Source organism: Dendrobates tinctorius, unplaced genomic scaffold, assembly GCF_039654945.1.
Source record: "Dendrobates tinctorius isolate UK_male_01 unplaced genomic scaffold, ASM3965494v1 ptg000107l, whole genome shotgun sequence".
Taxonomy (NCBI): Eukaryota; Metazoa; Chordata; class Amphibia; order Anura; family Dendrobatidae; genus Dendrobates; species Dendrobates tinctorius.
The window spans coordinates 24469647-24485693 of NW_027361775.1; the positions used below are offsets into that span (position 1 = coordinate 24469647).

A 16047-nucleotide genomic window follows, 5' to 3' on the forward strand; every position below is an offset into this window, starting at 1 on the left:
CCATACCTATGGGACACATTACAGGTATGAGGAGCTATTTATAAAAGTCGATATTTTAGCGTTACTAGGGGTCAGAAAAAGAAGAGCCACCTTCACAGAATGTAGCCTTAGTATTGCTGAAGGTGGCTCTTTAACTGAAAAACGCCCTGGGGGGGGTGACAGGTTCCCTTTAACATTGCTCGACCAGACCTGCACTGCCAACTATATGCCAGTCTCGTCATCTCTTAACTCCTGAAACACTTGGTCTGCTCTCTTTTCATCTGCTATCTCTCAGATAACTCTCTTTTTGATCCTTTACAATCTGATTTCCGCTCTTTACACTCTACTGAAACTGCCCTTATTAAAATCTCGAATTATCTACTAACAGCTAAGTCTAATTGCCACTTCTCACTGCTGATTCTCCTGGATCTCTCTGCAGCATTCAACACCGTGGATCATCAGCTCCTCTTTACTATGCGCTGCTTTATAGGGCAAAAGAAACTGCTCTCTTGGTTCTCCACCTACCTCTGTGAGCACTCCTTCACTGTATCTTTTGCCAGCTGTTACTCCTCTAATCTTCTCCTTGCTAACATGGTTCCTCACGGATCTTTCCTAGGCCCCATACTGTTCTCTCTGTACACCGTCCCTATTTAAAAGAATAATAGAAACATGTGCACCAATTCTGCATCTTTAACCCACTCCTCATTTTCGCTTACACATACTGATGTGAAATAATGACCAAATACTGATAGTGTGACCACAGCCTTAATCATACAGTATGTGGAAAACAGTCCGGACCGTGATGTTTTTTCTTCTACTTGCTACAAGAAAAAGTACCCAGTTCAAATTGTCAGTCTTCAGAACCATACCACCTCCCAGCATCTAGAAGTCATGAGGCTGGCGAGCAGTGCGCTCCTGGCAATAAGAGGAACTAATTGTTTATTATGCACAGATTTAGTAAGGCTTTGGGAGGGCAGAAGTAATTATTTGCATTTCTGTATAAGGTGTATCTGATAAACATATTATACTATTTACAAAAGAGAGTACTATAAAGGTCTACCACTAGTTCAGCCTGAAAAATGGGTCCTGATATTCATTATGGATTAAATATTAAGTATTGATACAAATGCACTATGAAAATATTGTAAGTACGTTTTGTGATCAATGTCCTATCTCGTAGGTGAAGGATGACCCAGCTTCCACAATCAGTGAGGGTAACTTGGTTCGTGTATTGATGGATTTGCTCTTGGCTGGTTCTGAAACTGTTACATCAACGCTAAAGTGGGGATTACTGTATATGGCGATCTACCAAGATGTACAAGGTGACTTTTTTTCCTACACAGTCTAAGTGGCAGTTAACAAAGTCTTCACTGGGGTTTTTTTCTGAAAGGTATTTGTCGTCTGTGCTTTCTAATCATGCAGGAGATTAGACCAAGAGATCAGGCTTCTGTTATACACACTGAGAAATCTGACCTAAGCTGGGTGGGGGTGAGATCCTTGCTTTCAGTGTTGCTGCTTGCTTATGATTTTTCAGCATCATACAGGGAGAAGTACACACCCAGAGTGAAAACTCTTATAACACTCACCTAGAATTAGACAACTTGACTCATTAAGATGTTAAATTCTTTTCTAATATTTTCACAAAAATGAAGCAAAATTTTAAAAAAGACACTTTTTATTCCACTCTGCAGCCACTATTACATTTTGTGTCTAGTTCATCGTGAAAAACGTAGTGAAAGTTCATCTTTAAGAGCCACATAGTGGATAGGCTAACAGAAACGGGACCAAATTGTAGTCAGGGTGACATCACAATAACTTGATGTAGGGTGGGGTTGGAGTGGTGAACCAACTGGGATGTCCAGATATTTTAGAAGTATTACTATTGAAGTTTTCAGAACTAGTGGCTTTAATATGCTCAAACAGCATAATTGCTATGAAGGTTTTTTTCACTTGTAAGATGCCCAAGCGAGGTAGTCATGGGCGAGCTTTGGTCCCCACTCGCTCTGGAATCCTACAGACAAAGTGTGTCCCAGTCCCGGTGTGCTGCTGTGTATGTGGTGCTTCCAACTTAATTCTGGCCTGCAGGCCTCTTCTGACTCCAGGAATCCTTCTTCTGGAACCAGGACAGCAATCAATCCAGGGGACAGGAGGTTTATAAAAACCAAACGTTCACTTTGTGAGTAGCAGTATGTACAGTATTTACAGGCAGATGTAAAGGATAAGGTCCAACAGGTCATCATCTTTCCCACATGTACTGGATAGAATTTCAGTTCTGGTTCTCGGTGTAGGTGGCATGTCCCTTTCACTGGCTTTCCTAGCCCTAGGGAGTCTTCCTCACATCTGGCAATATATCCGGATGACAATACCTTCAGCTCCATTTAGTCTGAGTCCATCTCTCCCTGTAGTTTCACAAGCTGAGTGTGCAAGGGTTACTGACGTCCATCTCGAGGTTGCCACAGGCCATTTAGACGGAATCACTTGGAAGGGTATTTTTTGGCAATCCACTGCCCCAAGTATTAGGCTTACACTGTCTCTAGCAGCCTCTTAGGTCTGCTTCTTTACCCACTGCTGCCCACACACTGACTGACCCTGTCACTTCCTGGACTTGCCAATAACACTCAGTTCCCCCTCCCAAACTGAGCTGGTTGTTACCCCTCTGTAGGAGGGAGAGCTCCGGGATAAGGGCCTGCTGTATAACTGGGCCGTAACTAAGGGGTCTGTCTCCTAGGTTCCCAGGGAATCTGTTTCCGGGGGAAGTAATTACAGGAAGGGACATAGACTCTTCTAGAAAGTGTGGGGGCTGAGCAACTATAAAAGGAGCACAGGAGACCAGCAGGGGGCACTCGACGGGGAGAGAGACAAGAAGCAGGAGCCAAGGTGGCTCTGGAGAGCAGGAGTAAATCAGCATTTTCCAGAGAGACAGGACGGGGACTCACCTTATCCAGGGAGAGGACGGCACCGAGCGACGTGAGGAAGAGGCACAGAGCTGACACCCGTGGCTGCCTCTGCCTCGCTCCACACCGCGGCTGTGGCCCAGATGCTGAGACCCGTGGCCACCGCTGACCCACTCCTGACCACGGCTGCAGCCTGTACGCTGCCACCCACGGCTGCCACTGCCTCACTCTATCCCCCGGCTGTGGTCTGTAAGCTGCCACCCATGGCCGCCACTGTCCCAATCCGCCCCACGGCTAAGGCCTGTACGCCGCCACCAGCGGCCGCCACTGCCCCGCTCCATACCGCGGCAGCGGCCTGTACGCTGTCACCCGTGGCCGCTACTGCCCCGCTCTAGACCGTGGCTGTGGCTTATATGTCAAGGCCCGCAGCTACCACCACCTCACCTCCGGGAGAGGCTCCGACGCTGAAGAACTCTCCTGGGGTCTGTTGTGCCCCTCCTGCACCTGGGCGCAGGAATGCCTGAAGCCTACGACAACTCCTCGTCGGCTGGGCCCAGCGGCGGAGATGCTGAACGGACACCTCCTGGACAACAACTCTGCAGGACGTCAGAGCAGGATAAGTGACACTCCATTGATTGATAATTATAGTTCCAGGACTCGTAGTTGGCCATATCGTGGCCATACAGTTGCCGGTACTTGCCGAGTAGTTTATATCGTGTTATTTGTGTATTAGTGTCTAGCTTCCCTGCGTGGAAAACTATTGTCAGCTTTCCCATTTATCCCTATAATCCATATATAAAACTTGAATTTGAGCTTACTCCATCTCTGACTCGTCACTGCATCCTGCGTACCTGCGTGTAGCACACCTCAACTAACTTTCCTTTGACCTCATGATTCTCCTTTGGTCTGACATACACTGTGAGGTCTTATATAGACAGGTGTGTGACTTTACAAATCAAGTCCTATCGGTTTAATTAAACACAGCTGGATCCAATGAAGGAGTAGAAAGGACCATCACAAGGAACTGGACAGCATGTGGTTTAAATATGAGTGTCTGACCAAAGGGTCTGAATACTTATGACCATGTCATATTTCAGTTTTTCTTTTTTAATAAATTTTTTACAAATTTGCAAACATTTCTACATTTATGTTTTTGCAAATAAAGTCCGTGGAGCCTCATTTAAGAGTCTCAAACACGGGACTAGCCAGATCTTCCTCCAGGGAAGGACCCAGCCAAGGAGTGGCTCCTTTCGGAAACCACCATTACCACCATATTAAGTGGCCCTTTAAGTCAATATCCAGCTCTTTACGAGTTTACAGATATGACAAGGGAGATACCAAGGCCAGGTATCCATCCACAGACAGCTGTTTCTTTTTTTTTTTTTTTTTTAAACCATTCAGGTTAGTTATAAACAACTCAATATAATCTCATCAACTTAAACGTCGTTGTTTCAACTCTCATCATCCTGGTTCATATTTATTTTAGTATAACAAACCAAGGGTATACACAAAAGACATCCTGAACATCAATAAACATCACTAAAATTCACTGATATTTGATCAGGTGCTGCCATTTTTTAAATTTCCAGACACCCTCTGCATCAGAACCACCACCGCCTTCGCTGTCTAATTTATAAATCAGGTATAATCTAGAAAGGATCAGCCCAACACACTTATTCACAGATACATGCTTCTCTTTGAAAATTCCTAAATTCCTCACATTCCACAAACTCTGCATCACACAAGTCATAATTAACCATAGGATTCTATTTTTTACACGACCACATGCACCAATTCCAAACTCCTTACACAACCCACATACGCACTTCCACACACTGCACGCGTAATCACAGTCCCACATAGTATGCCACACAATCTCACATCCACCACATCCTTCCCTCGGGCACACATCAGTTCTGGTCAGACCTCGTCTCTTCTGAACCTGTCGCACAGGCAAAATATTGTGCAAAGACATCCATACAATATCCCTTTGTCTATTAGACATCCCGTGCGTTTCCAAACTCTTCCATGCAACCGAAACTTCATTCCCTCTCAACCCCACAATATTACATTCCACATCATTCTTACGTATTATTTTCATCACATTCTTAGCCATTCTAAAATCATTCATCGGTACACTCAGCAAATCATGCTTCCTCTCAAACTTCTCAATCACCTCATACCAGACCGGACAGTTGAAAGCAACAGGCACTCTAGCATCCCTCTTTCTCCAACATAAGCCATATAACATCCAACCAGCATAATAACTTGCCATATACGCTCCCTTATTTCCTTTATTCAGCAAAATAACAACAGTTTAGATATACTGAAGCCCCAGAAAAATCTCAATGTTTGGAAAGGCCATGCCACCATGGTGACACGCCTTGAAAAGACTCTCTCTCTTAAGTTTCTCTATTTTACTGCTCCAGAAAAAAGTAAAAACTAACTTTTCCACTCTTTTTATTTTCCTACATGATGGTGGAACCACTGTTGCAATAAAAAGCAAAATCGGAAGAATCACCGCTTTTATGACCAAAATCTTACCGCTCAAGGTCAAGTCTCTCAGTCTCTATGCGCAATCCACACTCCTCCCAGCTCTCCTTACCTTCCAAGTCCTTATTAAATAATACTCCCAGCACTTTGATAGCACCCTCCCAGGGGTGGATTAAGGGTAGCCAGGGCCCGGGGCAGTTCAGACTCTGTGGGCCCCCCTCGTCACGTGACGGGGGTCACGAATCGTAGAGCCACACTCTACATAGAGAATAATGGGGCCTCCAGCACCGACCTCCACCCGCAGAGCCACACTCTACATAGAGAATAATGGGGCCTCCAGCACCGACCTCCACCCGCAGAGCCACACTCCACATAGAGAATAATGGAGCCTCCAGCACCGACCTCCACCTGCAGAGCCCCACTCCACATAGAGAATAATGGAGCCTCCAGCACCGACCTCCACCTGCAGAGCCCCACTCCACATAGAGAATAATGGAGCCTCCAGCACCGACCTCCACCCGCAGAGCCCCACTCCACATAGAGAATAATGGAGCCTCCAGCACCGACCTCCACCCGCAGAGCCGCACTCCACATAGAGAATAATGGAGCCTCCAGCACCGACCTCCACCCGCAGAGCCGCACTCCACATAGAGAATAATGGAGCCTCCAGATCCGACCTCCACCCGCAGAGCCCCACTCCACATAGAGAATAATGGAGCCTCCAGCACCGACCTCCACCCGCAGAGCCGCACTCCACATAGAGAATAATGGAGCCTCCAGCACCTACCTCCACCCACAGAGCCACACTCCACATAGAGAATAATGGAGCCTCCTGCACCGACCTCCACCCACAGAGCCGCACTCCACATAGAGAATAATGGAGCCTCCAGCACCGACCTCCACCCGCAGAGCCGCACTCCACATAGAGAATAATGGAGCCTCCAGCACCGACCTCCACCCGCAGAGCCGCACTCCACATAGAGAATAATGGAGCCTCCAGCACCGACCTCCACCCGCAGAGCCGCACTCCACATAGAGAATAATGGGGCCTCCGGCACCGACCTCCACCCGCAGAGCCGCACTCCACATAGAGAATAATGGAGCCTCCGGCACCGACCTCCACCCGCAGAGCCACACTCCACATAGAGAATAATGGAGCCTCCAGCACCGACCTCCACCCGCAGAGCCACACTCTACATAGAGAATAATGGGGCCTCCAGCACCGACCTCCACCCGCAAAGCCGCACTCCACATAGAGAATAATGGAGCCTCCAGCACCGACCTCCACCCGCAGAGCCACACTCCACATAGAGAATAATGGAGCCTCCAGCACCGACCTCCACCCGCACAGCCGCACTCCACATAGAGAATAATGGAGCCTCCAGCACCGACCTCCACCCGCACAGCCGCACTCCACATAGAGAATAATGGAGCCTCCAGCACCGACCTCCACCCGCACTCCACATAGAGAATAATGGGGCCTCCAGCACCTACATCCACCCGCAGAGCCGCACTCCACATAGAGAATAATGGAGCCTCCAGCACCGACCTCCACCCGCAGAGCCGCACTCCACATAGAGAATAATGGAGCTTCCAGCACCGACCTCCACCCGCACTCCACATAGAGAATAATGGGGCCTCCAGCACCTACCACCACCCGCAGAGCCGCACTCCACATAGAGAATAATGGAGCCTCCAGCACCGACCTCCACCCGCAGAGCCGCACTCCACATAGAGAATAATGGGGCCTCCAGCACCGACCTCCACCCGCAGAGCCGCACTCCACATACATGGCTGCTCTCAGTGCTCTGTGCTGTGCGCACAGGACCTGTGATGAGGTCACAGGAGGGGAGGAGACAGGGGTCACATGATCGGGGGCCCTGACACCTTACCTCCTGTGATCTCATCACAAGCCTTTGCACGCTACCAGCAGCATCAGCGTTCACGCTACTTGTAGATGCTGCTGGTAGCAGAGCACATAATGCCGCCCCCACGGTCACTCACTTTTAGGTGGGGAGAAGATGGAGTGCCATTGCAGCAGCCAGCAGGAATGTGGTGGGGGCCCCCTTAGAAGCTCTTGTGGTGGGGGCCCCGGGGCTGAAGCCCCGCCTGCCCTGCCTATAATCCGGCCCTGCGCGGTGGCGGATTATAATGGGGCAATTTACTGGCCTGGGCTGTGGGCCCCTTGACCCCACTGGGCCCGGGGCAACTGCCCAAATTGACCTCATTATAATCCGCCACTGCACCCTCCTCACACTTTACCCCCTCCATTTTAACCCTGTCATCCCCAAAACATTTAAAACTACATTTATTCCAATTCACTCTAAAGACAGATGCACCACAGAAAAACTCCAGAAGCAACTTAACCCTACTCATAGACGCAACACTTTCACTCACAGCCACAACATCATCCATATATCCAAGAACTTTCACATGCTTCCCACCACTCCCAGGTACCAACAAACCTCGCATCATTTTATCACGTCTCACCAAGCACAACAAAGGTTCAATCACACATACAAACAAGACAGGGGACATGGGACACCCCTGCCTTACACCAGACTTAATATTCACTTACTCAACCACCCATTAACAAGAAACTCACTTGACACACAATCATACAAAGACATTATCCCATTCACAAATTTTTGAGGAAATCCCATTCTCTCCAGAACTTTAAACAAAAACACATGCGAGACCCTATCAAACGCTTTCTCAAAATCAATTAACAGAACCATACACTTCCGTTTCCTTCCCATGCAGTCTCCAATCAAATCCCTTAATAACAATAAGTTATCACTCATACTTCTTCCAGGCACAGCACACACTTGATCCTCATCCACAACACTACCAATCACCTCACGCATACGATTCGCCAACAATTTGCTATAGATTTTGTAATCTGCGTTCAGCAATGTTATAGGTCTCCAATTCTCTAAACACTTTCTCTCACCTTTCTTATGCACAAGCACTACCACCCCCTCTTTCATTGATTCACACAACTTACCACTCTCCCACATATACTTACATATCTCAGTCAAATCAGCACCCAGAAAATCCCACGCCTTCACATAGAATTCTACCGGCAATCCGTCTTTACCTGGAGTCCTATTCTTTTTAGCACTCTTCATCACATTTTCTACTTCTTCCATAATTACGTCCTCATTCAAAATATCACATTCTCCACTATCCAACTTGTTCTCTAACCCATTCAGCACTTCTGAAACAAGACCAGAATCAATCCATTTTTTATCATATAACTTGCTATAGAACCTATTCACCTCCTTTATCACATTGTCACCTGACACACACAAACCATTCCTATCCAGGATTTTATCCATATCAGCCTTTCTCCCATTCATTTTCTTAAAAAAGAACCTCGTGCACTTTTCATCTTTCTCAAGATGTTCTATTTTGGTGCGATAGATGATTTCTTTCCCTTTTTCATCCATAACACTCTTTAATTCACTCTTTGTCTCAGCCAGCAGATCAGACACATCCATGCCACTTTCTCCACACTTCCTTAACCAGTCTAAGCGCTTGTTTAAATCATTAAATCTACTCCGATAAATAGCAGCTTTTTTATAGCCCCACTTTTTGAAGAATTTTTTGCAACACGCCTTAACCCAGTCCCACCATTCCAGTACACACGCAAAATCCCTCTAACATACTCTCCAGTCTCCACTCTTTGTACTTTATTTTTAATTCATTCATCACATCCTCATCTTCTAACAATCTTACATTCAGCTTCCAAACCCCACCCCCATACACACGGTCATCAATCGCACTAAACACACCTCTCAAACACTCATGATCAGAAAAAGGTACAGCATTTTGTTCAAAATTCATCCACAACATATTTTTGGAAAACAACATTTTATCTATCCTGGATGCAATACCACCCCTATCAGCATGGTACGTTGGCGGTGGTGGGATGCCAAATTTCAGAGCAGCAGCATCTAGAAGGGAAAAATCAGAAATAAGATTGGATAACTTTTTACCAGTTATGTCACAATTCCCTTCTGTGGTGCAATTAAAGTCTCCAACTAAAACTGTAGGCATTTTGCCCGGAAGAAACAAACTTAATTTTTCCAAAAGAGCCAGACGCTCCTTTTTCCTGTCGTGTCCTGATGGACAGTACACATTAATAATTCTAGCCCACCTCCCCCTATAGCTAACATGTGCAATTATACATCTACCTACCTCTACCACCGTGTAGCTATCTAAACTAATCTCCCTGTTACCCATTAATATCCCTACCCCATCATTCCTATTAACAAATGAGCCAGACCATACATGCTGTCCGTAAGGCCAGTCCTTATCGCTTGGAGCGTCCACAATCCCACATTCCTGAAGACAAAAGATGTGAGCATTCATCTGTTTAATATAATCTTGAACGATTGCCCTCCTGAATTTGGATCTAATTTGCCTGACATTCAGGGACGCAATGCCCCAACCAGCTTGGGGAGCCATAATATGACTGTGTTATTTACATGACGACAAACACGCCACTTCCTCTTCAGCCGTTTTCGTCTTCCATCTGGAACTGCAACTCCTTGAATCTGTTTACGTCTGCGGGAATGACTAAAAAAGCATTGGTGTCAGGAGAGAAGACATTCTGAGGGTAACTACGTTCACTCACCGGACTTAAACCAACTTCACCGGGGTCTGCCCAATCCGTTCTGGGCTTCTTACAGGAATTTCCAGGCTCCTCATCCTCAGAGGACCTCTCAAGAGTGAAGTCACCTTGATCTCCACAACTGGCCAACTCCTCCTCAGTAGCAAACCAAGATACACTGGGGTATTGCCAAGAGTACTCTCCAACTCCCCCTCCCCACAGACATCAGACTGAAGAGGGAGCTCACATTCAACATCAGTAGCTTCCAAAACTGCCACCTCTGGGCTGGGAGACTCCGTTTGGGGCAGGGCCTCCTCATGTGCATCCATGATTTCAGGTTCCTCAATAAGTTCCGGGTCTGAAACCTGTGGAATGTCAACAGCAGCAGGGGGTGCAGCTGCCCCACCTGAGACCTCAGCGTAAGACCTAGGACTGATCCTGGCCTTACAGTCCCGATACTTATGGCCCTCCTCACCACAAGCTTTACACATAACAGGATTTGTGCAGTCTTTTGCCATATGGCCAGAAGCATTGCAATTCCTGCAAGTTGGCATCTCCTTGCAACTATCCTGGGTATGCCCGAAATTTTTACACCTCCTGCAATACATCGGGGCATCTGGAAAGAACAAAAAAACAGTATTTTTCCCAATTGAAAAATTAAGAGGGGGTAATGGATGCCTCCCGGGCCTTGGGGATCCATCCCAAATCTCACAAAAAAAATGTACTTTCCAGTCCAGAGCCCTTCTCCATTCAGGACCCTGTGGGAGTACTGAACATAAATGCAATGTCTTTTCAAAAATAAAGCAATGTCCTCCAGGGAAACAAAAGGGTTGTGCATGAAAACTACAAGTGGGATATCTCCCTTAGAGTACAGCACAGTAAAGGTAAGACCTTCCAGCAAAGGATTTGCCACTCCATTTTTCAGGGCAGTAAACAAATTCTGGCAAGCCGCCATAGAAGATAGCACCAGTACATACCTGCCTTCTCTCCTAAACTCCTGCAGGCATATTATATCGGACTTCTGAATCTTCAGGATGTCATAAAACACCATGTTGACCAAATATCCCAGGGAAAAATGCAACTTCTTATCTTCAGCGATGACAATCCTGAATCCATTTTTGACCCGGCTATCACCGATCCCAGAGAATTGAAGTCGGACTCCCATCGTCCACAACTCCAAGGGTCTCCTCCCCGAAACCTCCTGGCTATCTCCCAAAAGCAGCGACCGGCTTAAGCCACCGAAGTGGCGATGCCGGAAGGCCAAGAGACAACACTCAAAGTATTCAGGAAACCCGCACCTCATCAGTGTGGAGTAGGATTCTGGCTAGGTGGGAGCAATGCCTAGTAGACCAACATCACGAAACAATCACTGACCTCAGGGAGACCAGTCAAAGAAAACACTGCGGCAGCCGACAAAGGCGCTCAATCAGTGAAATCCTAAGTGCATTGCTCCCTGGGAAATACGAATATGCAAATAAAGTCTGTCGTAGCTGTTTTCGTTCTGACCAAAGTCAGTTCTGCCAGATCACCAGTGAGTCCGAATTGTGAGGTTTTTCGTCCTTTCTGTTGCAAGCGCTTGGAGACAAAGAGACTTCAACACACAAGCCGTGGTCAAATCACTTTATCTGACGTAATACAGCAAAGGCAATATTTTTATACCATTTACAGCAATATGTGACTCAATATGTGGAGCTCATTTGGCCCCCACCATCACCTCAGGGTCGTACCTTGTTTACAATGTACCCAGAACATGTTGGTGAGAACAAATATGATAAAAAGTATAGTTTCCTTGAAGACAGAGACTAATAGTCTACATAAGAATAACACATAGCAATAATAGGCAAAAGGCATTTGAAGTCTTAAAGGTAATTAAAGGGATATAAAGAAAACCATTAACTCTTCTATATCAAGTCCGTGGAGCCTCATTTAAGAGTCTCAAACACGGGACTAGCCAGATCTTCCTCCAGGGAAGGACCCAGCCAAGGAGTGGCTCCTTTTGGAAACCACCATTACCACCATATTAAGTGGCCCTTTAAGTCAATATCCAGCTCTTTACGAGTTTACAGATATGACAAGGGAGATACCAAGGCCAGGTATCCATCCACAGACAGCTGTTTCGGGGTGTTGCCCCTCATCAATGTGGAGTAGGATTCTGGCTAGGTGGGAGCAATGCCTAGTAGACCAACATCACAAAACAATCACTGACCTCAGGGAGACCAATCAAAGAAAACACTGCGGCAGCCGGCAAAGGCTGAATTTACCAAATGGCTGCAATTGGGGATGAGCGAGTAGTGAAATACTCTGACTCGCTGTACTCGTTACAAGTACCTCCTAATACTCGGGTATTCGTAATGAGTAGCGAGTCCAATATAAGTCTATGGGAAATGCGAGTTGTGATGATGTAAGCGCACCCTGTGCCACCAATATGTCACAATCCCACCACTGACATGGGTGGGTCAGTGGACGGAGGGACGCGACACACTGCCGGCACACGGCTATCACAGGCACAGTGGGGGCTTATCTTAGTTATCTCACCACTGGCACCATGTGACAAAAATATACAGCTAGCTAATCTTGCTCTTACAATTTACCACAGGGGGGTTATTTTGGATGCCCCACCACTGCTAACAACCTTCCAAGAACTGTGGGGATTTATGGATATCCCACTTTCTCAGTCCAACTTTGGAACTCGCAGCTCTCCGGTGCCCCCTTACCCTCAGGTCAGTCAGGGAACTGCACCTAGGATAATTAGTCGCCGGATGGGCTGCTTGTTGTGCATGGGCAATTAGACTACTGCAGTAAGGGAATTATCAATGCTCCAGCCGCAGCTTCTCATTCAGCATCTAAGACCCTTCCGTACTGCCAACTAGCCCAACCAACCAAACACACCACGCTGCCACCAGCCACGATTCACTTAATCAAAGAGTTAATTAAGAGGGTCCGTGGCAAAACCCCAAATTAGTAGCGATTATCTAAAAAAGGCGCATAGTTCGTTTCTTAGAGCATTAAGGCAGACTGATAATTTTATCATTTATTCCCAAAATGTGAGCAGTGATTACACAGATAAAAGTTGTTACAAAGTTGAGACATTAAATATGTACATTGCAAATATAAAAAAATAGCATGGATGAAAAACAGAAATTACACTTACAGTTGCTTATGGTTCTTTAGGCAATCCCATGTGGCTCGGGGGATGGGCCACTTAGCCAGACATCCCCGGACATCTGCAGGTCTTTCTAGCATGGAATCTGCAGCTCAACTGAATGAATTTTGGGAGGGAATACCTTATCCCTTTGGGTTTGTGACCTCACGAAAGGAGCGGTCTGGTGAGGTACTCTCTAAGTTACAATTTATCTGAAAACTTATAATAACCATATCTTAACGAGGGAAGCTCATATAAACACACATATGATATCATTGGCTGTAGTTTATCAAACCCAATAAGACAGCATCAAAATTAAGACACTCCATTTGGGAGCAATCCATATCTCAGTTTCTGGAGGGGTTAGAACCATGAAAATTAGGGATTAGAAAGCTAGTTTTGTTGCCTACGCAGAGATGTGATTATTATATCTCTGCAGTGTATGGTTTTCACAATATGACTTGTTTTAATACTTCCCATAGCTGAATTCAAGCTGCATGTTTGAGAACAAAATACATCCTTTCACTTAGCTGTGCAGGGAGAGGGAGGAAAAAGGGGGAGAGAAGAATTCTACACTGAAGTTTCAGGTTTCACAGCTGCACGCAGATAGCTGTGTGTGGAGGAAGGGAAGATTCTAGAAGTCATACCTTACAGACATTTTACATTATACGAGTAATGGGCTGTGTGTGTGCTGGGCTGGGCGGGGACTGTTCGAAGACTGTGCCAGGCTGTGTGGGACTATGCTGGCCTGTGAGAAGACTGTGCCGGGCTGTGCAGGACTGTGCTGGCCTGTGCGAAGACTGTGTTGGGCTGTGCGGGACTGTGCTGGGCTTTGCAGGTACTGTGCGGGGACTATGCCGGGCTGTGTGGGACTGTGCTGGCCTGTGCGGGACTGTGCTGGGCTGTGCGGGGACTGTGCTGGGACTGTGCCAGGCTGTGCAGAACTGGGCTGGGCTGTGCGGGGACTGTGCTGGCTGTGCCGAATATTGCGAGGCGAGTAGTGAAATACTCGCCAGGATTCGAGTACAGCATTACTCGCCGAGTACCGAATCCTAACGAGCATACTTGCTCATCCCTAGCTGCAATGAAACAAAGAGTGAAAAATTTAAAGAGGTCTGAATACTTTTCGTACCCACTGTACATTAACACTATAAACTGCAATGAAACCACATGTTACAGTACACGCTTTACAATTGTTTTCTTCACGAGCAGGTACACAACAGTCTCTGTCACACCCTTACACTTGAACAGGCTTTGCACTGGCTACTAGAACTATCAGGTTCCAAGGGAGCACTGGACTTCACCCTTTAATCCCTGTAAGGGGATGTGGGCTTACGCAGGTGTCCTGAGTTGAGGACTTTGAGTAGTCATTAGCCAATGGAGCGGATAGCAGGGATGGTCATGTTGCTACATGAAAACCAGGAGGTTAGATGGAGAACAAAGTTATGAGACAGAAGAATCATCAGAAAACGGACCAAGGTCCATAGAGAAATACACTGGACTGGACTGGACAACAAAAGAAAACCAGGGCTAAAATTAACTATAACTGGCAACTTCAGGCAGTATGCTAGAATTTTAGTAGGGTGTGATGCTGTCCCATTGGCCACAGCAGGTGGTGATTGATCCAGCTGCATAGCATACATACCCTTACTGCTAGTCTAGACAGCACTATAGGCCTCAGCCACACTAACTTCAGTAGGTGGGCAGAGCCTGTGCCATCCCGAGCTTCTGATCTTTAGGTTTCCTCCATTACCAGTGCTGCCAACAGAATGAAAAAGGCAGCGCCTGATGACAGAAACAGACGTTGCAGGTCCAGGTGAAGATGTGACAGTTATTATATCCTCTGATTAACAGTTCTCTGCTAATTTTTAACCTTCTGTAAGGTAGCGCTGTCATTCAAGGTTGGGGACACTCGCTTGGCAGCCAATAAATCATATCCGGCACGGGTTTTCTATAAAACAATCACAGTCCATGCGGTTTATTCAGGCATCATAAACCACAGCAGCAACATAAAGTTCAAATCCATAGCATAATGTTCATGACAGAGCTTTACTCTGTCCTCCCTGTGGTCACACAGGTTACGCAATGTCCAGTACTCAGGCTCTTCAGCCTCACAGTTATCTCACCCCATCAGGGTTACCTCATGGCTGCTTCATACTCTACACTTCAGATGTCCATTCCCTCCAGGGAACTATCAGGCACTTGCAGCCATTAAACACAGCGTTCACTTGCAGTCAGGAAGGTAGCCACATCTCCCAGTAGGACCTTCCAAAACGGACCAATCGGGTCCAAGCATTCCCTCATGTGACCTACCCTAGCCACCTTATATGGTCTGTAGTCATGCCCACCGGGTCACATGGCTATGACCTAATCGCAGGTCCTTCACACACTCACATAGTCTTTTACTACAGGAGTTTTCATTACAATCATTCAGCATCCTACTCCTATCAGGACACTGGAAATGCTTATACGCCTGTCCTGGGACACCCACACAGCGCCCCCTAGTGGACACAGTGGTCACTACACCACACTTCTTATATATCTATAAATCCCCTTTAAATACCTTGTCTACTAAAATGCCATTTATTCCTTCTCCTCGTAGTTGCTGCCTGTTTACATTAGTCTCTACCAATCCTGTGCCATCTATTTGTCAACTGACAAAGGCGCCATCTAGCCCAGCTCCCTCCCCTTCTAAATTTATTTATTCAGCCCTTCCCTGTCCATACTTCTGCTTAAGTATGGATAGAGAGCAGGCTCAGATGGTGACCCGTGCATTGTAAGAGCAGTAGGTCTAGCATGTATGTATGAAAACTTAATGGATTTTATCAACACTCCTTCCATAAATGGTGAACAGAAAAAGGACAAAGCAGCATGTCGCCAGAAAAAAAGGCCCTTCAAATATTGGCCAGTTGCCTGAAATA

General features: G+C 46.6%; 1 protein-coding gene across 4 annotated transcripts in view; it reads left to right on the top strand.

Moving 5' to 3' along the window:
- LOC141100657 (cytochrome P450 2J2-like) overlaps positions 1 to 16047 on the top strand; it is a 170120-nt gene that overhangs the window by 148977 nt on the left and 5096 nt on the right. For all 4 annotated transcript variants that reach the window (XM_073589275.1, XM_073589274.1, XM_073589276.1 and 1 more), the window contains one exon: positions 1160 to 1301. In XM_073589275.1, coding sequence (XP_073445376.1) covers positions 1160 to 1301 — 142 coding nt within the window. The remainder of the gene's footprint in view (positions 1 to 1159; positions 1302 to 16047) is intronic.